The sequence below is a fragment of the Nicotiana sylvestris genome, chromosome 5, assembly GCF_000393655.2.
Source record: "Nicotiana sylvestris chromosome 5, ASM39365v2, whole genome shotgun sequence".
Lineage (NCBI taxonomy): Eukaryota > Viridiplantae > Streptophyta > Magnoliopsida > Solanales > Solanaceae > Nicotiana > Nicotiana sylvestris.
The window spans coordinates 144495826-144523394 of NC_091061.1; the positions used below are offsets into that span (position 1 = coordinate 144495826).

Sequence of the window (27569 nt, forward strand, 5' to 3'; positions counted from 1 at the left end):
ATTGATTTTTGGATAATTTTTAGCTATAACAACCAAAAAATATTTAAACGTCAAATGTTATTATAACGGTATAACATCCATTCACTATAAAAACTAAAAAAATATCGGAACAAACGAGGCTGTTATAGAGAAGTTTAACCGTACATAGCAGCATCACTTGACTTAGCGTTCCTTTCAGTAAAAATGGCGTGTAGTAGCCACTACATAAGGTGGTGTTTATTTTTTATCCACCAATTCTAATGCTGAGTAAAAATAGCCACTACTCTATTAAAATTAATTTGAAAAGATATTTTTACCCTTTCTTCCATTTCTTTTCTTCCCAAACCCTCGCTTCTCTCTGTACAGAAGTGGCTGGCTATGTCTGCTTCTCTCTCAATCTCTTCTGTGCATTTTTTCTATCAGTAACACTCGCTCATAATTTCTCTTCTCTCAAACACCAATTTTACTACAAATTCAATTAAGCATTCACTCAAACATATAATCTGCATACCAGTTTTGTCTTCTCCGTTGTAAATACAGAATTAGTTTCTCAAAACAAAAGTTATTCTCTATTTCCAAAAACCAAACACACTGAAACAAGTATTGAATTGTAAATGAAGCATTTGGGCCAGTTCACAATAAAAGTAAGACAATTAATTTGGAAGGAGAAGTAAATTTACTTATAGAAAAACACATTCCATATTAAATCGTCTTCCTAAAGGAGGACATATTTAAGTAGAAATTAAAAGAAACTCGATTAAGATATGGCAACATAAATAGGAATTTGTTCAATTTCCTTTCCACGAGAGAGAAGGAATCTTAGAGTAAACTTACAACTTCGATTTCACTGGAGAAGAGTACGCATACAAGTTTGATGGCGGAGGGGGAGAAGTGACATCCTGAACTTAGAGTTCCAAGTTCAAAAGTTAAGGACATGTAGTCCTGAAGTCCTAAAGTTAAATTCAAAAGTTAAGGACAATAGGTACTAAAGTCCTGAACTTCGAATAACAAGCTCAAAAGTTAAGGACAATAGGTCCTGAACTTAGGCCTGAACTTAGGCTAAGAAGCCCAAAAGTTAAGGACAATAAGTCCTGAACTTACAATTACAAGTTCAAAAGTTAAGGACAATAGGTCTTGAAGTCCCGAACTTAGACTAACAAGCTCAAAAGTTAAGGACAATAGGTCCTGAACTTAGGCTAAGAAGCCCAAAAATTAAGGACAATAGGTCCTGAGCTCCTGAGCTTAGACTAACAAGCTCAAAAGTTAAAGATACTTGGTCATGAACTTATAGTTACAAGTTCAAAAGTTAAGGACATATAGTCCTGAAGTCCTGAAGTTAAGTTCAAAAGTTAAGGACATGTAGTTCAAAGTCCCGAACTTAAAAGTTCCAAGTTCAAAAGTTAAAGATATGTAGTCCTGAAGTTAAGTTCAAAAGTTAAGGACATGAGCAGAAGGGTATTTTCATCCGGACAGTTAAAATTTATTAAAGCAGTGGTTAAAGACTAAAAATATTTTAAACAATGACTTAAAAGTAAATACATGTGTTATTAGTGGCTAACCGTGCACTTTCCCCTTCCTTTCATTAAGTCTTCGTGTTAGTCCAAACTCTTTTAACGTACCCAAATAAACTTTACGTGTGATTTCGTCAAACTCGGAATTAAAACTGACGGTGCAATCTTCTATGCAGAACGTACAACATGTCTATAGCAATTTACCAAATAATCCCTCTTTATTCACTTTCCTAATACTCCGGGAATCACTCAAATTTACACTTACCTATAAATAAAATCAGTTAAAAAACCAAACTACAAAATCCTCCATTTCAGTTCAGATTTCTACGGAAAACCCAATACCCATCTCGAGAAAATCTTGCAGAAAAGATGGCTTCGGCAATGAGAATTGTTTTCGGGCTTCTTACACTTGTCACATGTGGAATGATTCTCGGTAAAAAGTTTCTTAAATCATTTTTAGCTACTAATTTTTATATGTGTGTGTATTTATGTGTTGAATTTGTGGTTGTTTGTTAATTCTTGAATTTTCTCATCCTGCATTTGCGGTTTTGATCATCATAATTATCATCACTGGTGTTTTTTGCTTTGGTTTGGCATTTAATCTGGACTAACCAAACACCCTATTTGGAAAAAGAAAGGAAAAAAATGGTGATTTTTATGTATATATTTTGTTTGGAAATGGAGAACTAAAAAAATTGAACTTTTGGGGTTGGAGTGGAGTGGGTGCTTGGTTTTGATCCTTGATGGTCATTCTTGCTTGTGATATCGCCTATGTTGCTCAATTTTTCAAAATTGACGGTGAGTGCGTGTCGGATCCTCAAATGTAGCTATTTTTGGAGGATCCTACAAGGGTGTGGCAACTATTTTGGAGCTGAGCAAAAACATGAAAAAGTTATGGTGATCTTTTTTCTTTCTTTTATTGAAATTAAGACATTAAAGTGGATTGGTGTGTTTTGATGGTGAGATAATTGGACTTTTTACTACAGTGTTGATTAATGAGGTGGGCGGGTTTTATACTTGATCGTCATGCTTTTCATGATCTCGAGGCTTATGGAAAAAGAGAAAAAAGAAAATGGCCAATGTTTGTTTAATAGTAGATTTTAGTGTGAACTGTTTGTGCAGGTGTGGTGGGACGGTTGAGTTCTTTATCACATTGTTGATTGTTGAGTTTGGTTGAGGTTATGGTATTGTGAGGATGTTATTGAATGAACTCACTTCACTTAAGCTAGGAAAATCAGTAGTTGTTCTCTAAAGCAAAAAAGGAAAAAAAGAAAAAAGAAAAAAGAAAAAAGAAAAAAGAAAAAAGAAAAAAGAAAAAAGAAAAAAGAAAAAAGAAAAAAAAGGTTACGGTCTTATTTTACAAAACTATGAATTTACAGAACTTTTATTGGTTTTTTTTGGGGGGGAGGGGGAGGGGGAGTTTAGTCTTGATTAGCTTTGTTGCGTTCTGATTTGGTTCAGGTTATGGCATAATAGGGATAAGGCAATTAGTATTATTTCCCTTGTGAAGCTAAGATGTCTTACAGTTAGTTCAGCGGGTTCTTTTAAGCTTTGATCATCTAAAGCGAAAGTTTCATAATTACACTAAATTAATTCTCTAATATAATGACCAGCACTTGTTGTGTTTATGAACACCCGTCGAGTAATATAATGTTCTTACTAAGTAGGGTGAAGTAATGCAAACTAAACCGGTGCTTTTGTGAGATGAATATCATCACTATCTCGTTTGGTACTATTTAGAGATACTTCCGGAGCTTACATGATGATCATAATTTCATTCTTTTCTTTTCATGGAATAATGACTCAGCATAACAAACTTTTCTATCATTAATCATTAATTTGATACAGAAAATGAGATTCCTAGACAAAAAAAATAAGCGCAATAGAGAAAATTAAAAAGGAAGTACTTTAAGAAACTTGTAGACATGAACCGTGAGATATTGGATAGTTTTTGGAAAAGATACCTGCTGTTTTCTTTTGTTTCGTTTTTCGGGTGGACGGACAAAAATGTCTCTGATTTGCTGTTCCTCTTAAAATGCTGGAAGAAGTAAAAGTTGTCTTTCTAGATCAGATGACTTTATATTAAAAGACCTAGTGGGGCTACACATTTTCTACAGGAGCATCCGAAGTGTTTACTATAAGATCCCGATCCTTGACCATCCCGTCGTAGTCTTATCCTTCAAAAGAATTTGTGGTTTTTCTTAAACTTTGGGTTTTCTCTGTTTTCTGTCTTGTATTCTGATCAAAGAATACATATTTTGACGTGGGTTCGAACCTTGCTGCAGACAAAAGCCTAGTATTTAAGTGGAGAAGGGTAGAGGGGCTGGTCCATTATCCACTGAGTTCCAAACCGTGTGCCACTGGCCCTCGGGGATTTCTTGGTTATAAAAAAAATCGAATACATATTTTGAATTTTACTGATATGGACTTTTGGTTTTCCTGGTTGGATTTGTTGCTGAATGGAAACTGATTAGTTTCTGTCGTGTGATGTGCAGGAGCTTTGATTCAACTAGCATTTATTCATAGGATGGAGGACTCACTTGGTATCTTTTCTTGGTTTATAGTAGATATTTTAAAATGATTGTTTTTTTTTTATCTTATTTGGAGGGCTAAATACTTGCTCCATCATTCTGCTCATTTGTAGTTGCTGTGGTATCAAATAATCAAACCAGTACTCCATGTTCCACTGCATGCAATACCAAATAGTAATTATTATCAATGATCTTATTATATAAGGGCCACTATTGGTGGATCCTTTAACTAACTATTTGAACATTTTTGGCAGTTCAGCTTAGTGAAAGTAGGCAATACTCGCTCTAATTATTTTTTCTTTTGTAGTTGTGGTTTCTCCTTTTCAATCAGATTCCAGTGGATGCAATACAAAAGAATGTTTACTTAAGGTTCACTTTTGAGGGATTTAGTTCATATAGTAGCTATTTGGAAAATTTTGACATGTCATTTTGTGCTTAAGCGTGGTAAAATTAGGGAAGACTTTTATGAATTTGAGAGAAAACAAGTACTTTGTTGTTAATAGAATGTGGAAAAATTGGATTCACATGTTATATAAGATCTTTTTTTGCTTTCATTTTTTCCTTGTAATAAATTCCTTAAAATTATGAACCAAGGTGGTGTCAGAAGCATTTACAATATGTATATGACATATTCTCCTCTTTCTACTGGTCCTACCCAATTATCCATGCACAAAGGTATTTTCTCCCTCACTTGCTGTTCTATGCTACCAATTGATCTTCTGTTCCTCTAATTCCATATTGTGTAAAAGACGCGCAGTGGTGCTAATTTATAACTGCTCTCCTTCCCTTCTAATTTTTGGCCTCCTGCCCTCCTCTAGCATCCTACAAACTCACCGAGTGTTCTTGATAGCAACCCAACTAGTATTAAGTATTAACTATTAAATGCTGAGGAGATGAGATCCACTGTTGGATAGCCAACGTGCAATGCAACAAGAGAGGGTTATTGACTTATTGTCCTCTCAGCACTCTTGCACATATACCAACTCACCATAGTCCTTTCTCCTCCTTATATTATCAGCAATGAAATTCTGCTTCATGCCACACCTCCTTAAATTATCGGCTGTATGAGTTGTGTTTCATGACACACACCATGTGAAGAATGTAACATTTTTGGTGCCGTCACGCTCCATAATGCCTTCTACTCTTCAGTGTTACTGCCCCAACTTTTTTCGGTGAAAATCTTGTAGCCTACCCTCATCAAACCTTCCTATTGTCCTTCCCTTCTATTTTTACTATAGACTTTGAGAAGGGATTCCTGGGCCTTCTTCCACTTCCAATCCTGGATAACCTTTCTGAATCTTATGTCCCATGAAATTTTCTTTCCTGATTAACCAATGTTGTGCATCTCTCATACACCACAGCATGCCACAACAACAACAAATCCAGTGAAATCCCACAAGTGGGTTTGGGAAAGGTAGTGTGTACGCAGACTTACCCCTACCCTAGGAGGGTAGAGACGTTATTTCCGATAAACCTTTGACTCAAGAAAGACTGAAAGAGACAGTAGAAACAAGCAATATTAACAACAAGGGCCAGAAAGATAGTAAAGCAGACTAAGAGCCAGAAAATAGACGGAAGGAAGCAGTAGCATCAAGCATTGACCACAACAAGATACTAAGAAACCAACGCGGAAGGTAATTGGAAGACAACATGTAAAATTAGCAATCTAAGAACAAGAAAAACTACCAAACTAGCCCTAATATAGGACACATGCTTTTTCCATTTCAAAAAAGAAAAAAAGAACACTACCAAACTAGCCCTAATACCACTGGTACGGATCATAAATATGCTCGACTACCTACTAGCCTTCTACCCTAGTTCTCGATCTCCACACTCTCCTATCAAGAGCCATGTTCTCGGTAAGCTGAAGCCATGCATGTCCTGCCTAATCACCTCTCCCAAATACTTCTTTGGTCTCCCTTTACCTCTTCTCATACCCACCAAAACCAACCGCTCACACCTCTTTACTGGGGCATCTGAGCTTCTCCTCTTCACATGCCCGAACCATCTAAGCGTCGCTTCCCGTATCTTTTCCTCCTCAGGGGAGACGCCCACATTTACCCGTATATCCATACACCATAGCATGCATCTGTTGAAATCATACGTCTCCCCACACTATACGCCTCCCAAAATGTGCTCTATTGCCATTCTGGATGATGTAACCGACAAACCTTGTGAACTCACTCCTTCTTCATGTTCCCATTCCATAAACCTTCTAAACTCACGAAAATGCTTTCTTTTGGTTTTATAAGTATCAAGTTTACCAGATTCAAGGAAACAACCATTCCTTTTTTTACCTTGGATCAGGAACAGGGGTAGTTGTCTTCTCGCATCGTTACTGCTTTGCTTGTCCAACTACAGTAAGCAGGAATGGTGTTACTTACTTTCTTTGGCTTATTCTGCTTCTATTCAAGCTTCTGATATTATGTTTATCTTTGAAAGTACTTTATCAAAAACAATAGCTTTCAACACAGTAAGATCTTTGAGTCTAAGCACTTCATATTCTGCTACAATCCAGCTGTTAATTGTGATCACTGCTTGAGATGTTGTTAGTATTCCATTGAAATTTTCCTCTTTACCTAATAGAATTTTGTGTAAGTGACTTCCTGTACCGGGCTGCCCTTTTTGACTTCCTGCAGACAGAGAATCGTCTTTTAGTGGAAAGCATGCAAGTTTAGCTGGCAACAAACATCCGTTAGCAAGAGGTTTGTGTTGTTTTTTGACTGTTTTTTGCTCTGCAATATACTTTATGTTGTTCAGCATGAGTTGGGCTCTTTGCTCGCGTAGGCGCTGCTTCAGACTAGGCACTGAGAATCTAAGGCATACTTCCCACAGTCTTTTTCTTGAAGAGCGTGGTACTAAACAATAAGTATAGTTGGCAAAATGATCTAATTAGGAAAATATTGTGAGTAAATGTGTTTAAAAATTAGAATAGGAGCTTTCTAATTTAATATAAGAAAAGTAGTTACTTAACTTAAATTAGAAACTTAAAACTGCATCGTTGCATCTGAATAAAAAATTTAAAATAATTTTTGAACTTGATTTATATACTATTTACTTCTTACATTTCAAATATTTTCTCTTCAATTCCTTTATCGATTTTTTTGAGTTAAAAATTCTCTGTGTGTGTGTGTGTGTGTTTATGTTAGGATATATGTATTTTCATTTGTCTTTTCACTAAAACAAGCTCGCACTCAATTGCACTTTGGGTTAATGCTCCCACAAGCTCAACTTTTTTGCACTTCCGCCTTTGGCAACATTGCGTTTAGATTTTACATTTGACCATGACCTAAGTTTTGTCTTGCAAACTCATATACATACCTACATTGGTAGAGTAATATAATTGAGTTCTGTATGATCTGATCTTGCATGTAACTGCTGTGTTCGAGAAGAAAAAGGAAAACAGTTGTCCTTCATTCCACCTGTAACTAAATGCCACTTCTACTTTGATACAAAAGTCTTCAGAAGACTTTGCACTAACTTATCCTTGATTGGTCGATCCCCCTCAAAAGAGATGGCGTGACAGAATAATAATCAGGTCAAACATGAGTTAGTTTATGGATGTCCACGTATCTTCTTTTATATTGTGTCTGGAGACATAAGAATAGCCTAAGCAGTAGTATAGTGTTGGTTGGCTTCAGTCACTTAAGGACTATGTTGGACTGTTGATTACTTGGGCATTAGCAGTAATCAATTGGTAATTTCCAGGAAATCGTCTTGGTTTCATTACTTTAGTGATGGTTGGGTCATGTAATGAGTATGTTGGACTGTTGATTGTCTTAGGCAGTAATACTAACCAATTGGTAATTCAAGGGAGAGTAAGCATCTTAATTTCCTTATTTTCTTTAATATCTGAATAACTATCATTACAGCAAAATCTTTTTGTCCACTTTCCCTCTGAGATTTAGCATGAGCACATGGTGTACTTCCCTGATATCCTGATTTTTCTGCCCTTTTTTCTCAGGAATCTCTCATTGGGGTTATGACAAAGAAGCTGTAGCACTACGTATAGGATATGTAAGTCCAAAGTTATGTTTCATTTTGAAAAATTAACTTAAATAGCCCCTACCCAAGCGCTTAAACTTAAAATAGTCGATGGATGTATAATATATGTATAATTCACGTATAATATGTGTATAAACATTGAATAATCTTTGTGTGCTGTCTAGAAAAAGTAAATAATGAATTCAACCGGCTATTTGTGTAAAGATCCCTTTCATTTTTTGGAAAAACCTCTCTTTCTCAACTCCAGGCCATCCACTGTATGCTTTATAGTAGAAGGTACTGGTGAATTCGGCTGGTAGACATGTCTTGCCTACCAGTGCAGTTTCCACATTCAAGAAAAGTCTTTCTACTATATATATAGCAAGAGGAAGAACTACCAGTGCTACTTGTTGAGATAGCTCATAGATGTGAAGTTGAAATATTAGACTGTAGATATCAATCAGTTGAAAGATCCGAACTTTATAGATGTATGTGGTGAAACTAATACTGTGCTGTATTATATCTAACTTTTCAAGAGTAAACCATATTTCTCTATGCAGTTAGACGATGAAAGTAATATAATGTTCCAATGAGTTCTCCTTGTGCTAGTAGACCATAAACTTGTCTACCTTCCGGTCTTTCTAGTATCCATGCTAGTCAAGCAGGTTCTTATTTTGGCACTGGAGAGGAGTTTTGTGTACGTAAATGTACAAGTAGTAGATCTTATGGTGGAATGTTGATCAGGTAAGCCCTTGGGGAAATGGAAAACGTGTAGTTTTCTGATCTCCAACAATACCTGTTATCGGAAACAACCAACCCATTTTCTCATGGAACTGATTTCTTATTCTATCTTATGTTCTGACAAATAAAGCCTACTTGGTTCGGAAGTGCCAGACCGGGACCCCCTAGAATCACTTTTGGGCAGAGAGAAAGTCATGTTCATTTATATCCGTGCCCCCCCTTTTTTTGAGCAAATGAATGGTATTCGCTGAAATGAATTAATAAATAGAGAATCTCTTTTGTTATTCTTGTAGACTTGCATAAAAAAGTCAAATTTTCTTCATTTGAGAACTAGGAGAGCACGCCTTAACCAAAATCCATGCATTTCTGGACTATGTTATCCTGTAACTTAAACTGAGCAGCTGCATGAATATCATTACTGCTAGCTTCTGCTTTGCTATTTTAATTATGTCAATTTCTCATACTGCTCGTGCAGGTGAAGCCTGAAATTATTAGCTGGAAACCAAGAATTATATTATTTCACAACTTCTTAAGTGCAGAGGTATGCCAGTTTTATATTTTTCTTCTTCATTTCTACCACTGCATATCTCTGTCTGTTAACTTGGCTTCTGTGTGTAATACGGCTACTGTATCTTTGATGAGATTAAAGTTTTGGTTGGTAATATATTGGATTGTAAAATGTTTAACAGTTCTGTTGTGGTCTCTGCTCCAATTTTACCATGAAATGTACATACATACATATTGTGTATGTGTATATATATACATATTTATACATATGAACCAGGAGGTCACGGGTTCGAGCTGTGGAAATAGCCTCTTGCAGAAATGCAGGGTAAGGCTGCGTACAATAGACCCTTGTGGTCCGGCCCTTCCTCAGAATAGCGGGAGCTTAATGCATCGGGCTGTCCTTCTATATGTATGTATAGAGAGAGAGAACTGCTATCAACTTATCTTTTTAAGGAAATTGGTCTTCTAGCTAATATTTGCTTGAGGTTTGATTCCCTATTTACTAAATACTGTCAAAGTCATTAATACCTAAAAAGTGAATTTTTTTTAGTCAATTTAGGGTTACTGTAATGGGTGACAAATTTCGTTATGCTTAAATTGCTCTTGCGCATGGTTTTCTTCCTGCTATAGTATCAAGTTTCATGCTCGAATGCGAAATAAAAGAAAAAATGTGTAAAACGTTAATTAGAGTGCTTGATACGAATTTGAATGGACGCCAGGGAGGGTGGTTGAAGACTGGAAGAACAATAAATCTTAAATCTTGATATTTTGGACATGATCAAATTTTAAATTGTTTGCAAAATCGTGTTGGATTTGTTAATTTTAAAAGCATCATGTGTTTGTGATGATAATTTGGGAATTTAATATCTATTGCCTTCACAGGAATGTGATTATCTTAGATCGGTTGCCATGCCCCGTCTTCATGTTTCAACTGTTGTAGATGCAAAAACTGGAAAGGTATGCACACTATGCAAATGATTCTCTGACATTCAGCATCTACTACGATTTTTCTTCTGATGAGTTCAAATTTTTTCCACACCCTGTTGTGCTCATCTATTGTTGAAATGTGCTTGTGAGTTACCACTAGTTCTTAATAGCAAATTAGTTTTGCCTATACAAGTACTTCTGGTTATAGTTCAAGTTACAGCTACTGCTTTGAATTTTGCCTCTAGAAGAGCACTTTCAAATGCCACCTCACCTTTTAGTTCATCTGACAGTTCTACTCATATTCTTCATTTGACATGGAGAAATCACATACAAAACAGCCTGGAGGTTACAGAGGGTTGTTTCTTATACATTAATCTCATACCAACAAGGACATAATTTCTAGCTAAGCCTCACATTTTAATTTCCAGCATAATTAAGTTAGTCTTTCTACTGGGAAAGTTGATATATGTGCTAAAATATATGCAAATTTTATCAATTCTGTATGCTTGAGAGGTTTTCGTATAAGTCTTAACATTTGGTATACACATCTTAACATTCAGTAGGGAATGATGTGTATTCATATCTTAACATTCAGATGTATATTCAGATTCAAACGTTTTAATCTTAGTACACATATTAATATTCAGATGTGTATTCAGATTCAGACATCTTAATCTTAATAAAAACAAATGAGGCCTTAGTCTCACTACGGTCGTTTGGTTACTAACTTAAGGATACTAAGTCGGGGATAGAATATGGGATTGTATTTATTCCATGTTTTGTTATGAGTATTAGCTAATAGTGAGATAAATTTTATGTCAAAAATGGTGGGATTAGCTATCTCATATAGAAGGTGGGATAGCCAGTGTTGTGAAGAGCGTGAAGCGAGAAGCGAAGCGCTTGTTTTTTTGAAGTGAAGCGGAATTAAGAAAAATATTAAAATAAACATTGCATAGACAACACATGTTACACATGTAACTACATACAACACATGTAACTGCCAATACTAAAAGAATTGACAGTGAGACTAGGAACAAAAGATGAAAAACTGAAGGAAAACAAAAATTTGGCTGCATTTCGTTGCATTTTTAAGGACTGAAACGAAAATAGGAAGAAGAAGAAGAGAATGAGAAAAAGAAGAAGAAGAAGAAGCAGCAGCAGCGGATGCTTCTCGCTTTTTTGGCAAAAGCGGACGCTTCAACCTACCTACTACGCTTCACCCTACAGAAGCGACATAGTGGCCGCCTCGCTTCGCTTCAGCGCTTTAGCGCTTTTCACAACACTGGGGATAGCTAAGCTGGGATATCCTTTTCTATCCCACCTTGTAACCAAATGACCCCTAAGTATTAAGATTCATTCTCATGGTTTCTAATATTATGATGTTGTTTTCTAAAATCTCTTGAGATCTCTAAAGAGTGGAGACAAAAATAAACCCAATTATTTAGAAAAGAGCCGATAAACATTTAGAAACCTATAAACAAATAACTTGGTATGCATTTGGGTGATATTTTCCTTTTTTATTCTATTTTTGGCGTTCAGAAAATTGAAGAGCAACGTAAACCTAAGTGGAAGTGTGTATGACGGGGAATAAAGTTAAAAACATTTTTTATTGGTGAAAGAATAGTGCTCATACGGGACATGTAAGACTATTTCTCAATCAGGGGCTTGATTAGTGTTTTTTTCTTCTTTTGATTGTTAAGCTTTCTTAGCAAATTATGATGGAAAAGTTGGGCACCCAAGGGTTTGGTCTAGAGGTCAAACTGGGTGCATACCTTGGAGACCAAAATTCAAATCCTAGTAGAGACAAAAAACGCTAGGTAATATCTTTCCATCTATGCTGGTGAGAGGTAACTGGTACCCAGTGGAATAGTCGAGGTGCGTATAAGCTGGCCTTGACACCACCATTATATAAAAAGGGGAAAAAATTGGAGGTATAGTGTGGCTTCATGCTGAGGTGTAGTACTATAATGATGCATGCTGGAAGAAGGTAATCAAAGAAAAATATGGTGCATTGGGAGTAAAATGTGGGAGAACTCGAGCTCAAATATGTGGTTCCACAGTAGGTAATGGCGAACACATCAGTTTTTCGCATGATAAATGGTTATGAAGCTGCACTTTGAAAGGAATACCTGAATTATTTCAGTTTGTAAGACATCCTCAGGCTACACATGCAGTTTACAGATGCAACTCCTGGAACATTGTATTTTGGAGAAGCTGCTAAGACTAGGAAACAAACAGCATGGTCGTGTTATTTACTAAGCTGGAGAATGTAAGACTTCATCTCAGGTGAAGGACAGGTTGAAATGGGGCAATAGTGAAAATGGATAGTTCACTGTGAAAGCATGTTATAGCAATCATTACAGGAACAACAAGATTGTTGAACATTGGCTCCATAATTTGGAAAACAAGTCCCAAAAAAGGTAGCTCGTTTCAGTCAGATAGCATTTCTTGAAGCCTGCCTTACAGAGGACAATCTTAAGAAGACAGTTATTCACCCATATTATCCATTAAAAAATAGGTTGGATAACTAACGTTTTAAAAACGGGTCAAATATGTATAAGAACCATATTATCTACTTAGAAAATGGATAACCAATAGATAACTAATGTGTTTAACTTTTATATTTGTAAAGCCTCAAATTGGGGGTTCCTCAAGTTTGGGAGACTAGGAATTCTCCCAAAAATGATCATATTCAAGAAGCCATCATATGGATATATGTTGTTGTTGTTGTGTGTTACCCGTTTTCGACCCGCCCATATCCACCCCGCCCCGCCCGCTTGCCACCCCTATATATGTTGCATGAAACAAGCTGAAGATTGTAATCACCTCTTTCTTCACTGCTCTATAACAAAGAATATGTGGCATATGTTTTTGTGTCTTTTAGGGGTATGTTGGTTAATGCCCTGAGATGCCTCAATTAGTTAGGGACAATAGATAGCTGGAAATCCATCATTGGTATTTGGCAAATGGTCCCATCTGAGGAATTACACATGTTCTGATGGAATATCAACTCCCAGCCACTCCTTAAAGGCATAGTTGTCTGATGAGCCTTTTCTGATTGTGCAACAACAACAACCACCTAGTATAATTCCACAAGTGGGGTTTGGGGAGGGTAGGATGTACGCAGCCTTATCCCTACCCTGGAAGAGCAGAGAGACTGTTTCTGATAGACCCTCGGCTAAAGAAGGTGAAAGAAGCCCTGATAGCAAGTAATAGCAAGACAAATAATTGGAAAACTAAATCGACGATAGCAACAGAGTATATGAAAGAGGTATCGATAACAAGTAATAGCAAGACAATATATTTAGAAAACTAAATCCAAGGCAACAAACGAAAATATGAACGAAATATTGCTAGCAAACTACGGAATTACCGATGGGAAGTAATAACGGAACAAGACATGCGAATATAGCAAACTAAGGAAAAAAGGGTACCGTACTAGCACTAATACTATCGAACTAGAGAAGACAAAGGGAAACACACGACTACCTACTAACCTTCTACCCTAATCTTGAACCTCCACACCCTTCTATCTAGGGTCATGTCTTCGGTTAACTCAAGCTGCACCATGTCCCGTCTGATCACCTCTCCTCAAGACTTTTTTGGCCTACCTCTACCCCTCCTCTCACCTCCCAAGACCAACCTCTCATATCTCCTGACTGGGGCATCTGTGCTTCTCCTCTTAACATGCCCGAATCATCTCAACCTCGCCTCATGCATCTTTGCCTCCACAGGGGCCACTCCCACCTTGTCCCGAATAACTTCATTCCTAATTCTATCCAACCTAGTATGCCCACACATCCATCTCAACATCTTCATTTTCGCTATTTTCATCTGCCGGACAGTTTTTGACTGACCAATACTCTGTCCCATACAACATAGTCGGTCTAACCACTACCTTGTAGAACTTACCCTTAAGTCTCAACGGCACACACAAGACACCGGAAGCGAGCCTCCACTTCATCCACCCTGCCCCGATACGGTGTGTGACATCCTCATCTATCTCCCCATCCTTCTGAATTATAGACCCCAGATCCTTTTTTTTTTGAGAAGGTAACATATTTGTATATTAGTATATAGACTTCACTAAAATTGTGAAGTCACCTATAATTACAAAAGGGAGTGCCCAAAAAAAGAAAACACTTATAATCCTTGGTCTTCTCACAAGGAATCTAGCACATCAAAAATGGATTCATGATCCTCCCAAAACTTTCCCTTACACCAAAAATAGAAAAGAGCTAGACATTTCATCTTCATCTTCTGGATGTTACTAGACTTGTCTTCAAAACATCTCTGATTTCTCTCTTTCCAAATTGTCCACAATATGCAGGCTGGGACAATTCTTCATCTCTCTTTATGACTAGAAAGATTACCCTCTTTATTCCAGCAAGCTAGAATATCAAGTAATCTTCCCGGCATTGCCCATAAAACTCCCCTTAGGCTGATGAAGATTCTCCATATTTCTACAGTGAACTTGCAATGCAAAAAGAGATGACTAATTGTCTCTGCCTCCTCTCCACATAAGTAACATCCAAAGCACAAGTGGAAACCTCTCTTGATTAAGTTATCTTGTGTTAGAACCGCTTCTTTTGCTAGTAACCATGTAAAACAAGCAACTTTGTAAGGGATTTTTACTTTCCATATCATCTTCTATGGCCAACATCCAATCTGATTATTAGAAAGGTTGAATTCCTTATAAGCAGGCTTAACAGAAAATTTCTCGTGCCTATTCCCTTGCCATATCATGTGGTCTTGAGTAGAGTTGATTCCACTGAATAGCTTCAAAGTATTGTAAAACTCTATTACTCTGTCAATCTCCCAGTCATTTAGTAGTCTTCTGAAGGTAAGATTCTAACCTTGATAGACCCCACATACTTGAAACTCTCTCTCCTGGGAATGACTTGCGTATCGAGCCTCACATCCCCGTCCGCCTCCTGGGTAATGCCGCTGAACTTGCACTCCAAGTATTCTGTCTTGGTCCTGCTCAACTTGAAACCCTTAGACTCCGGAGTGTGTCTCCAGACCTCCAGCCTCTTGTTAACGCCACCTCGCGTCTCATCAATCAGGACTATGTCATCCGCAAATAACAAACACCAAGGCACCTCCCCTTGAATGTGTCACGTCAAAGAATCCATCGCCAGGGAAAACAATAACGAGCTAACTGCTGATCCCTGATGCAACCCCATCTCAACCGGAAAGTAGTCCGAGTCTCCTTCTGCTGTCCTAACCCGTATCTTAGCTCCATCATACATGTCCTGAATCACTCTAATATACGCTACAGACACTCCTCTAGCCTTCAAATATCTCCATAGAACCTTCTCTTGGGACTTTGTCATAGGCTTTCTCTAAGTCAATGAACACCATATGCAAATCCTTCTTCACCGCCCTAATACTGCTCCACCAATCTCCTCACAATGTGAATGACCTCAGTAGTCGACCGTCCCGGCATGAAACCAAACTGGTTCTCGGAAATGGACACACTCCTCAACCTCCCTTCAATCACCCTCTCCCACACTTTTATTGTGTGGCTTAACAACTTGATACCCCTATAGTTATTGCAGTTTTGGACATCCCCCTTGTTCTTATATAACGGTATCATCGTACTCCGCCTCCACTCTTCGGGCATCTTCTTCGCCCTTGTCCTAAAAATGACGTTAAACAACCTAGCAAGCCATTCCAAGCCCTCCTTACCCACGCTCTTCCAGAATTCCACCGGGATCTCGTCTTGCCCAGTCGCTCTACCCCTACTCATCCTGTGCATAACCCCTACAACCTCCGCCACTCGTATGTGTGTACAGTACCCAAAGCTGCCGCTCCGAGTACTCCAACTCCCCCAGCACAATGCTCCTATCTCCCTCTTCATTCAAGAGTTTATGGAAGTAAGACTGCTATCTCTGCGTAATCTGTGCTCCCTCCAATAAAACTCTACCCTCCTTGTCTTTTATGCACCTTACTTGGTCCAGATCCCGGGCCTTCCGCTCCCTCACATTCGCCAGCCTGTACAACTTTTTGTCCCCGCCTTTATCTTCAATTTCTTCGTATAAACGACTAAATGCCGCGGTCTTAGCCGTAGTAACCGCCAACTTCGCCTCCTTCCTAGCCTTCTTATACCCCTCCCTGTTAGCACTCTTTTGCCCCTCGCTTATACTCTCTACTAGCTTCAGATATGCCGCTTTCTTGGCTTCCACTTTCCCTTGAACCTCTTCATTCCACCACCAGTTCCCTTTATGGCCATCAGAAAAATCCTTCGAGACCCCTAACACCTCTCTCGGCACCTCTCTAATACAATTTGATGTCATAGACCACATACAACTCGTGTCCCCGCTACTCCTCCAGGCCCCCATAGCCAGCAACTTCTCCCCCAACTCCTGGGCCTTGTCCTTAGTCAATGCACCCCCACCTGACCCTAGGTATACCAGACATAGCCCTCTTCTTCCTCGTCCACCTGATCTCTAAGTCCATAATCAAAAGCATATGATGGGTCGTAAGGTTCTCACTCGGGATGACCTTGCAATCCGTGCATAAACCTCTATCACATTTCCGGAGAAGTAGATAATCAATCTGGGTCTTGGCCACCGTACTCCGAAAAGTTATAAGGTGCTCCGCCTTCTTCGGGTAACACGAGTTAGCGTTCACCAGCTCAAAGCTTTAGCGTACTCCAACAGCGAAGTACCTCCTCCGTTTCTATCTCCAAATCCGAAGCCACCATGCATGCCGTCATATCCCCAGGCAACCTCCCAATGTGGCCGTTAAAATCACCCCCTATAATAAGCTTATCGGTGGACGGTATACCCCGCACCAACCCATCCAAATCTTTCCCAGAAGCGTCTTTTAACCTCCTCGTCCAAACCCACCTAAGGCGCGTAAGCACTAACTACATTCAGAGTATACCCTCCCACGACTATCTTAATGGCCATCAACCTGTCATTCACCCACTTAACCTCAACTACTAGCTCCCTTAGATCCTTATCAACTAAAATGCCTATCCCGTTCTTCCCTCTCACCCTCCCTGAATATCACAACTTAAACCCATCAGCCTCCCGAGCCCTGTTCCCCACCCATCTAGTCTCCTGAACACAAGCTATGTTAATCTTCCTCTTATGGAGAATCTTTGCTAACTCTATAGACTTCCCCGTTAGAGTCCCTATGTTCCATGACCCCACTCTCAACCTAGAAGGTGCCTTACCCCCTTGCCACCCTTACCCTCTCCCCCCCGCTCCCCCCGAAGACATGCCCTCACTCTATCATAGCTCGGCGTGGCCACTAGACCAACACAAAGCTACAAAAAGAATAGACTAAAAAGGAATAGACTAAACAGAAACCTACAGGTACACAAGGTGCTAATAAGGGATACAACCAAGCAGAAACAAACTATGTATTAGCTATAACACTAAAGTAATAGACACAGATAGATATAAGCAAACAAGTCTGAAAATGTTGGTTTATGTTTAGTTAACAATGACATGCTGAAAATGTTGGTTTATGTTTAGTCAACAATGACATGCCAATTGGAAGAGTTGGTGGAAAGAGTTGGTGTGGATGCTAGGAGGAAGCTTCCTCCTTTGATGTCACCCATGACATCAAGAGGAGGTAGTTTGATGTCACCAATGACATCAAGAGGAGGTCTTTACCTCTATAAATAGATGCACTCCTTCACTTGTAGAAATCATCCCAAAATAATACAATACATTGTAGTGAGTAGAGAGTTAAGAGAGAAATTCTCTTAAGTGTAATTGGGAAATCTCCCCTTCCTTTGTTAATATTAAAAGGGCAATTGTTCTCTGGTGGACGTAGGATTATTTTGATCCGAACCACGTTAAATCTTGTGTTCTTTCTTTTACGTTTCCGCTAACAATTGGTATCAGAGCGACAGGATTCTTTAACGATCCAAGGAGAAAGAACAAGCAAATATGAGTTCCATGAAGTTTGAAATTGATAGATTCAATGGACGCAACAACTTCAATATCTGGAAGATCCAGATGATGGCGTTACTGCGGAGGGAAGGTTCAATCCATGCTATTGACGGAAAGTATCCTACGGATATATCAGCTCCCGACAAGGAGAAGATTGAAGGGGATGCATTGAGTGCAATCCAACTATCCCTTGCACCTAACGTGCTTTGTGAAGTGAGTACGGGTACCGAAGAGACGGCCAAACAGTTGTGGGAAAAGCTAGAAGGGCTATACCAAGACCGATCAGTGACAACAAGAATGTTGTTACAACGGCGTCTTCACACATTTAAGATGGGGTCAGGTACTTCGTTACAAGATCATTTAGATGCGTTTAATAAACTTGTCATGGACTTACAGATTGCAGGAATTAAAAGGGAGGAGGAGACGCTTGCATGTGCTTTGCTATTTTCATTGACTTCAGGATATCGTGATATTGAGAATTCAATGATGTATAGCAAGGAGCCTATCAAGCTTGAGCAAGTGCGGCAGGCACTTAACTCTAGTGATGTGCGGAGGCACATTGAAGGAGATAGAGATGACCAGGCAAGTGGCCTCTTTGTAAGAGGCCGGACTAGCCAACAGGGAAAGACCAAATCAAAGCACAGATCAAAGTCTCGTGTGAACAAGAAGAATACAGAGTGTTGGGGTTGTGGCAAGAAGGGGCACTTTGAACGAGATTGCCCAATGTCAAAGTCCAAGGAAAAGGCGAGTGCATCTACAGTTGAACAGGTACATAATTTTGATAATGATTATGTACTAACAACATCGTGTAATAATAATAGTAGTTATGAAAACAAATGGGTGTTAGACTCTGCTTGTACTCTGCATATGACGTTCCGAAAAGACTGGTTTAGCAGCTACGAGAAAAGTGGAGGAACCGTAGTAATGGGCAATAATGCAACTTGTGCAATAGTTGGCATTGGCTCAGTTCGGGTTCGCTGCCATGATGGAATCGTGAGGACTATTACACAAGTCCGTCATGTTCCTGATCTGAAGAAGAATTTGATCTCCTTGGGTACTCTGGATGAACAAGGCTACAGGTACATGAGCGAAGCAGGAACTATGAAGGTGACTAAAGGTTCTTTAGTCATGCTGAAAGGCAAGCTGGAGAACGGCCTTTACACATTGGCCGGAAGCACCATTGTTGGCTCTGCAAATGCATCTACAGTGCAGTTATCTAATGATGACAAGGCAAGACTATGGCACATGAGACTGGGTCATATGAGCGCACGTGGACTGGAGATGTTGAGCAATCGTAAACTTTTGGAAGGTGAGAAGATCAGCACGCTTGACTTCTGTGAGCACTGCGTTCTAGGGAAGCAGAAGAAGGTCAGCTTCAGCACTGGCAAACACAAGACAAGAGGAGTGCTAGACTACATCCATTCAGATTTATGGGGTCCTTCTAAACTTCCATCGAAGGGCGGAAAGAGGTATCTTCTCATTTTTATTGATGATTTCTCACGAAAGGTTTGGGTGTATTTTTTGAAGGCAAAAAGTGATGCTTTTGAAGCATTTAAAGAGTGGAAGATTTTGGTTGAAAATCAAATGGAGCGGAAAATCAAGTATCTTCGCACAGACAATGGCTTGGAGTTTTGCAATGAAGAGTTTAATGAATTCTGCAAGGTTCATGGGATCTCAAGACATAGGACTGTCAGGCATACCCCACAGCAGAATGGAGTTGCCGAGAGAATGAACAGAACTCTTCTTGAAAAGGCTCGTTGTATGCTCCTACAAGCCAAAATGTCCAAAGTATTTTGGGCTGAAGCAGTTCACACTGCTGCTCATATTGTCAATCGATCTCCAGCATCGGCAATTGACTTTAAGACTCCGAATGAGGTATGGTCAGGTGAACCCTCTAACTATTCATACTTACGAGTATTTGGGTGTCCAGCTTATTATCACGTTAATGAAGGAAAGCTTGAACCAAGGGCTAAGAAGGCCATATTCGTAGGGTATGTGGATGGAGTAAAAGGGTACAAACTTTGGTGTTTGTCTTTACTCAAATTTATAGTTAGTAGAGATGTCACCTTCGATGAATCCTCTATACTTGATCCCCGTAAAGTTTCCGTGGAGTTTTCAGGAAACAAGAACAACGAGCAGGTGGAGCTTCCGGTGGAGCTTGCCAAGGAAAAGGATCAAGAGACTCAGGTTAAAGATGAGTCAGAAGATGTAGGCGTTGAAGAACTTGCTGTCAATGAACCATACACAATTGCGAAGGGGAGGGAGAAGAGGCAGACACGAGAACCGGAACGCCTTATAAATCAAGCAAACTTGATTGCATATGCGTTCGTAGCTGCACAAGAAGAGATTAAAGATCTGGAGCCCTCCTCGTATATTGAAGCAACTTCTTGCAAGGATGCCGCACAATGGCGGTTAGCCATGACTGAAGAGATGGAGTCTCTTCACAAGAATCAGACATGGGTCTTAGTGAAAAGACAAAAGGGGAAGAGGACAGTTGGATGCAAGTGGGTCTACCGAAAGAAAGAGGGAATTCCTGAAGTGGAAGATGCTAGGTTCAAGGCGAGATTGGTTGCAAAAGGTTTCAGCCAAAAGGAGGGAATTGACTACAATGAGATTTTCTCTCCGGTCGTGAAGCATAGCTCAATTCGCGTGCTACTAGCATTGGTTGCACAATTTGACTTGGAGCTTCAACAGCTTGATGTCAAAACTGCTTTCTTACACGGTGATCTAGAAGAGACAATCTATATGGATCAACCTGAAGGTTTCCTAGCTGAGGGAAAAGAAGATCACGTATGCCAACTAAAGAAGTCTTTGTATGGTTTGAAGCAATCCCCTAGACAGTGGTACAAGAGGTTTGATGCATTCATGACTACACATGAATTCTCAAGGAGTGCATTTGATAGTTGTGTGTATCACAAGAAGATGTCTGGTAACTCAATGATTTATTTACTGTTGTATGTTGATGATATGCTTATTGCTGCTAACAACATTACAGAGATAAATGCTTTGAAGAAACTATTGAGTAAGGAATTTGACATGAAGGATTTAGGAGCTGCAAAGAAAATCCTTGGTATGGAGATTTCAAGAGAAGACGATGTTGTACATCTTTCTCAGAAGAGGTATATTGAAAGGGTTCTCGAGAGATTCAATATGCAAACGTGCAAGCCTGTAAGTACACCATTAGCTCCTCATTTTAAACTTTCAGAGTCACAAATGCCTCAGTCCGAGGATGAGGTGGAGCATATGTCAAAGATTCCTTATGCCAGTGCAGTTGGTAGTATTATGTATGCTATGGTATGCACACGTCCAGATATTGCTCAATCTGTAAGTGTGGTAAGTAGATACATGTCCAACCCAGGAAAGAGGCATTGGGAAGCTGTCAAGTGGATATTGAGATATCTCAAAGGAGCTTCTGGTGTTGGTCTTACCTTTCGAAAAAGTGGTACAGGTATTTCAATTCTCGGTTATGTGGATTCTGACTATGCAGGAGATCTTGACAGAAGAAGGTCCACAACTGGATACATCTTTACCCTCGTTGGCAGTGCCGTCAGTTGGAAGTCGACTTTGCAGTCGATTGTCGCTTTGTCTACGACAGAAGCAGAATACATGGCAGCAGCGGAGGCGGTAAAGGAAGCTATCTGGTTGAAAAGTTTAGTAGCGGAATTGAGTTTGGTTCAGCTGGAATCAACTCTTAGATGTGATAGTCAGAGTGCTATTCATCTAATGAAAAATCAGAGATTTCATGAGCGCACTAAACACATTGATGTCAGATTTCATTTTATTCGAGATGTTATTGATGAGGGAACTATCAAGGTCGTGAAGGTTATCACAGACGATAATGCTGCAGACATGTTGACCAAGATAGTCCCGCTCGCTAAGTTTGCACACTGCAAGGACTTGGCGGGGGTGTGCATCAACTGATGCAACTCCGAAGAGAACAGTTGCTAGGTGGAGGTGGTATGTTCAACAATGGTTTGATTCTTCTTGTTTCTTACAACGGGGTTGCCCAGTAAGCTTAGAAGTTTTGGCCAGAGTTGTTCACACGCTCGAAACGCAAACCAAGGTGGAGATTGAAAATGTTGGTTTATGTTTAGTTAACAATGGCATGCTGAAAATGTTGGTTTATGTTTAGTCAACAATGGCATGCCAATTGGAAGAGTTGGTGGAAAGAGTTGGTGTGGATGCTAGGAGGAAGCTTCCTCCTTTGATGTCACCCATGACATCAAGAGGAGGTAGTTTGATGTCACCAATGACATCAAGAGGAGGTCTTTACCTCTATAAATAGATGCACTCCTTCACTTGTAGAAATCATCCCAAAATAATACAATACATTGTAGTGAGTAGAGAGTTAAGAGAGAAATTCTCTTAAGTGTAATTGGGAAATCTCCCCTTCCTTTGTTAATATTAAAAGGGCAATTGTTCTCTGGTGGACGTAGGATTATTTTGATCCGAACCACGTTAAATCTTGTGTTCTTTCTTTTACGTTTCCGCTAACAAAGTCTAACTAAATATAATTTAAAACAGGATACTGTAGATGTCAAGGATACTGTAGATGTCAAAGATACAGGCAAGCAAAAAAGAAAAAAATACCGATACCACGAATACCAGAGATAGAACGAAAGAACCTGGAGCAAGTTTTCCTGAAGTATGTCGGATCTGCTCAAGATCACTGACAGTCCTGCTGCGTCCCGCCGGAAAGCTGTTCGGAAGTCACCGGAATTAATGAAACTTGCGCAAATTGTGCGGTGTAAATAATTTGGATCATCTTATGAATTTCGTTAGATTGTCAGAATCACTGTACAGGGCTATATCCTTTCTGCACTTATTTGCATCCTCTGGATGCTTGTTTTCTTGTTTGTTGAGATGGTAACATAATCCTCCGGATGCTTGTTAATGAAATTCTTTACTCTTTTTTTTTGATGACTCTAAAATCCGTCTAGGGCCAATCCTTTGGACCAATCGTAGCCTTTGAAACTCGGGAATAATGGGGCAGCCGTCTACCCTTCTCCACTTAAATATCTGGCTTAGTTTGCATAGCGCAGGGCTCGAACCTGTGACCTAAGTCACAAGTCCCTCAACCTTTGTCACTTGAACTAATCCCTGTGGCATGAAGTCCTATACTTAATCCAAAAATAAAATAAAATTGTTGATTAGTTCTCTCCTCGTCACAAGGAGAAACCACCTAAGAGGAAAAAAAAAAGACATGCTTTTAGCTCTTCTAATTTGAAGGAGCGAGTTGTTGAAGAATACGGGAACAACCACTGATGGACAGAAATTTTCTGATGATAAACACGCTTTTTCTAAAGTTAAACGACCTCTACTTTTAAGAATGTCCCCCTGAAGACTAGTTCAGCTCAAACCTTTGTCAATCAACTAGATAATGAAATCGTCCTCCGTGCTATTGCTTTAGGTTCAAACTACATGATTTGTAATTTTAGGAACCCCTTTCTTACTAGTCTAATCTTATATCGCTGTAGTTTTTATAAGTGCTATGCAAGGTATTTGTGATTTTCTGTCCTTGTTGTTATGTGCATGGAAGTCCAATTTGACTGATAATTTTGTTTTGTTCGCTAGGGAATTAAGAGTGATGTCAGAACAAGTTCGGGAATGTTTTTGAGCCCTGATGAGAGGAAGTATCCCATGATACAGGTCTGTAAAGCACACGGGTCCTTTCAACTCCTCTTGTTCTTTCTTCTTCTTATTCAAAGCTCAACATGATATGCTACTATCTTTGGCAATATTTTGCTGAGTTAACAAGGTTCTTTTATCCCACTTGGGTTCCCCTGTCTTCCACTTGCATTTTTTCTTGTGTATAAAATAACATTCCGATTATGTGGTGATTGGTATTGATAGTAAAAGTTGGTCTTACATTGGTGATTTTCTTTGCATTCCTGTACTTCCAGGCAATTGAAAAACGAATTTCTGTATATTCTCAAATACCAGTTGAAAATGGGGAACTCATTCAAGTGTTAAGGTATGTATTATGAGAATTTGCATTTTTCTGTTTTTCATAATGAGATGGAAAGCTGATATGTTCAAGTATCAAGGCTAACATCTGCAGAAGCACAGGTATGAAAAGAATCAGTTCTATAGAGCCCATCACGACTATTTCTCTGATTCAGTAAGTTCTTACTCCAATTTATTAGTTTGTTATTTCTACTATTGGCTTATTTTTCTGTTTTCTATTTGTCATTTGGACAGATCTCTTTTCACATATCAATTTACTGTTGTCAAACTGAGTGATTCACTTACTTTATTTTGCAGTTTAATGTGAAGCGTGGAGGTCAACGAATAGCAACAATGCTCATGTATTTGAGCGACGGCATTGAGGGGGGAGAGACATACTTTCCTATGGTAATTACTCATGAAACCTTGATTGAAAACTTCTTTCCTGTATGATTGACACTTTATTGTCTCTGGTAGAGTACTCCACTTGGATTGTTTGAAATGTATCTATTATCAGATGCATTCAATCATATTCAGTCAATTAGATGATTAGCAGAAGATATTTTACAAAAAGAGAAAAATTGCATAACTAGTAGTTTCTGGAGGAATTAGTTTGTTTTTGCTAATATTTAGTCTCTGGAGGGGTTTTTGCAAGAGCTTTCTGCTGCTATTAGTGTCTTTTTTGTATTTTATGTTCCATGTATGATGCTTCCACCAGGATAATATGTCTTGTGAATGTTGCTTGAATGCTCGTTATAACTTGCTGTTTGTGTTTGGGATAATGAAATCGCTCTCCAGCAGAATTACCCTAATGGATGCAACTTTCTTCAGCATATTCTACAGTGAATAAGAATGATAGATTCGCTTATCTTTTTTTTTTTTTTTAATTTATATTTTTATAAGATAGTTGCTGTTGATCTTATGTTGGAGAGTCAGTAGATGTTCCATCTTTTGTCCAAGTTCTCAAACGTTTGGATACTTGATTTCTTTTCGTTTCATAGTTGAAAGATGTGACAATTGAAAGTTCACCTACTAGCAATTTCAGAATTACTCTGTATCATGCAAGCAATTTTGTAATTCTTAGAGAATATGTTGGACTAAAATTATGCCCTTGTGTTATCTCGCCAGAACATCTAACCATTTTTTGTCCGAGCAAATGAATTATAATTCTAAAAATCGTCCATGTTAATCAAACCAAAATTTATAGCCTTTAACCTTCTCCGGCACCCTGTAATCCTATTGCTACCCCCTACAAATTATTGTATTCCTAATAGCTAATGCGGTTTATGGTGGTTTTGCAATTCTGAGAAGGTTGTACGACGTAGGAATAGTTTGCAGGGTCTATAAAGGCAGCATAGAAGGAAAGAATGGGGTGGAGGGTGTAAAAATTCTATTGAGTTAACTTACTGTTTGATTCTAACTTTTTGTTTGATTTTGTTCAGTACATCTCGAAAAGGACTAAATTGGCTTATTTCAGATAAAACTGCGTACAAAATTTGTTGAGCACAGTATTTCAGGGAGAAATAACAGAAATTAAACTATAGCTTTGGGGTTAAATGCCTAAAAGTGAGTTTGTCTTGTTATGTGTTTTCTCTGAAGACGATGAAGATGATAGGTCAACTTAAGTTTCTCGCCTCTGTATTTCTTAAAGATAAAACTGCTTGTGATACCAGACTATGCATGCTTCTTATTCCAACTTCGGTGCACCTGTGACCATGCATGTTGATTCTTCCAAATTTTTTTCCTTTTCCATCTCTGTTGCACATTTAACTTTTTCTTTTCGACGTTTCTAATTTCATGCTTGTGTTTCAATTTGGCAATGCTGTCTTCAGGCTGGCACTGGTGAATGTAGCTGTGGTGGCAAAATGATCAAAGGGTTATGTGTAAAACCTACTAAAGGAGATGCTGTTCTTTTTTGGAGCATGGTTAGTGTCTTCACCTACCATATGACCTTTTTGCTGGAACTTTTCACAAAGATTTCATCTATAAATTACTCCGCAAATGTTGGCCTAGTTGCTTTTAAGATTTTAATTACTGCATATCCTGTTAGTTGTTTGACTTGGCATCCGTAATCTGTCACATGTCCAGTATTTCAAGCAAAAGTCTCTTTACTTGAATCTAGTTCCTTTATGCATCATCTTGACATGAGGGGATATGAGGACTATTATTTCATTTATTTGCCTGATACAGATAAGGTTACTAATCTTTGATTGAAGGTGACAGGGTTACTAATCTTTTTACAGGTATTAGACTAATAAAAGCTTCTGCCATAGGTTACTTTGGTTATCTATAGCCAAAGCATGAGATATTATAACTTTAAATGAGGATTATTAACGTACGAGCTTTTAACTATGCGCAACAAACTTACACATGTTTTTCATGTTTGTATGTAAAATGGTCGACTCCACATAATCAGTTTGCCCGATATTATCTCCCTAGTTCCTGAAAAAAAGAAGTACCAAGGTGTAGCGTGTGGGTTCAATTCTCACTGTCTTCTTTCCCCCTTCCCGGCCTTCCTTGATTCCTGATCCCCCAGTGTAATAGAATCAGAAAAAAAGGAAGAAAAGAAGGAATCTCAAAAATGGGCATTAGGCGTGTGATCGAGGCACTTCTGCATGTCACTAAATTCAGGACAACAACAACAAAAAACCCCAGTAAAATCCCAGAAGTGGAGAAGTGGGGTCTGGGGAGGGTAGTGTGTACCTAGACCTTACCCCTACCCCGGGGAGGTAGAGAGGTTGTTCCCGAAAGACCCTCGGCTTAAGAGGATGAATAGAGAACTTGTCACTAAGTTCAGGACATGAAGTGCTTTAGTTTCTATATTTATGAAGTTCTTTTGTTGTATGAAACCATATGTTCCATTTTGTCAATGATTGATCACTGGTATCTGTTTTCTTTTTAATGCCAGGGGCTTGATGGACAATCTGACCCTGAGAGTTTACATGGAGGATGTGAAGTACTCTCAGGAGAGAAGTGGTCAGCTACTAAATGGATGAGGCAAAGACTTGTATCCTAAAATGTTGATATATCTTAGAACATTTTTGTCCTATAGTGTATCTTGATAGGGAAAAAAAAGAAAAGAAAGGGGACTTCAAATATCTTTTTGTAAAATTAGCAACAAATGAACTAGGAAATACAGTCATATATAGTTTACTCATTGAAGTAAACTTGAGCCATCCTGGTAAATGACTAGCAGAACAGGGGAGTGATAGCAAGGGAGATTCCTTCTTTGGCCTAATTTCACTGCATGTGAAAGGAAAAGGTTGCCAATTTTTCCTTTTCTGTCCCTCATACCAAACAAAGAAAGGAAAATTGTTGTTCTTGATTTTCTCAATTTTCCTTTTATTTTCTGTTCCTCCTTCCTTTTCATGTCTAAACACGCTATAAAACGTTTTAAGATGATATTAAGCGAAGTTAAGGCGGGAGTTAGTATTAATCCTTAAGTCGATTGCCAAAATTTATTTCGTTTTTCAAATTGAATGTTTTATTTTTGTTGAACACAATCACAAATCACAACTGTCACACCTCCT

The 27569-nt window shown here is 38.8% G+C and overlaps 1 protein-coding gene across 2 annotated transcripts; it reads left to right on the forward strand.

Moving 5' to 3' along the window:
- The first annotated feature begins 1767 nt into the window (after window positions 1–1767).
- On the forward strand, window positions 1768–27373 carry LOC104244699 (prolyl 4-hydroxylase 1). Of its 2 annotated transcripts, none has more exons than XM_070174679.1 (12): window positions 1768–1923; window positions 3986–4033; window positions 6661–6726; window positions 7986–8038; window positions 9222–9287; window positions 10136–10210; window positions 23668–23742; window positions 23997–24067; window positions 24163–24214; window positions 24358–24447; window positions 25872–25964; window positions 26948–27373. In XM_070174679.1, exons 1-12 carry the CDS (start codon window positions 1860–1862, stop codon window positions 27053–27055), a joined length of 861 nt encoding a protein of 286 aa, XP_070030780.1. In that variant the 5' UTR covers window positions 1768–1859; the 3' UTR covers window positions 27056–27373. The 2 variants fall into 2 exon arrangements, with proteins under 2 accessions (XP_070030780.1, XP_070030781.1); XM_070174680.1 differs by lacking the exon at window positions 1768–1923 and adding an exon at window positions 2366–2387.
- The last annotated feature ends 196 nt before the right edge of the window (window positions 27374–27569 follow it).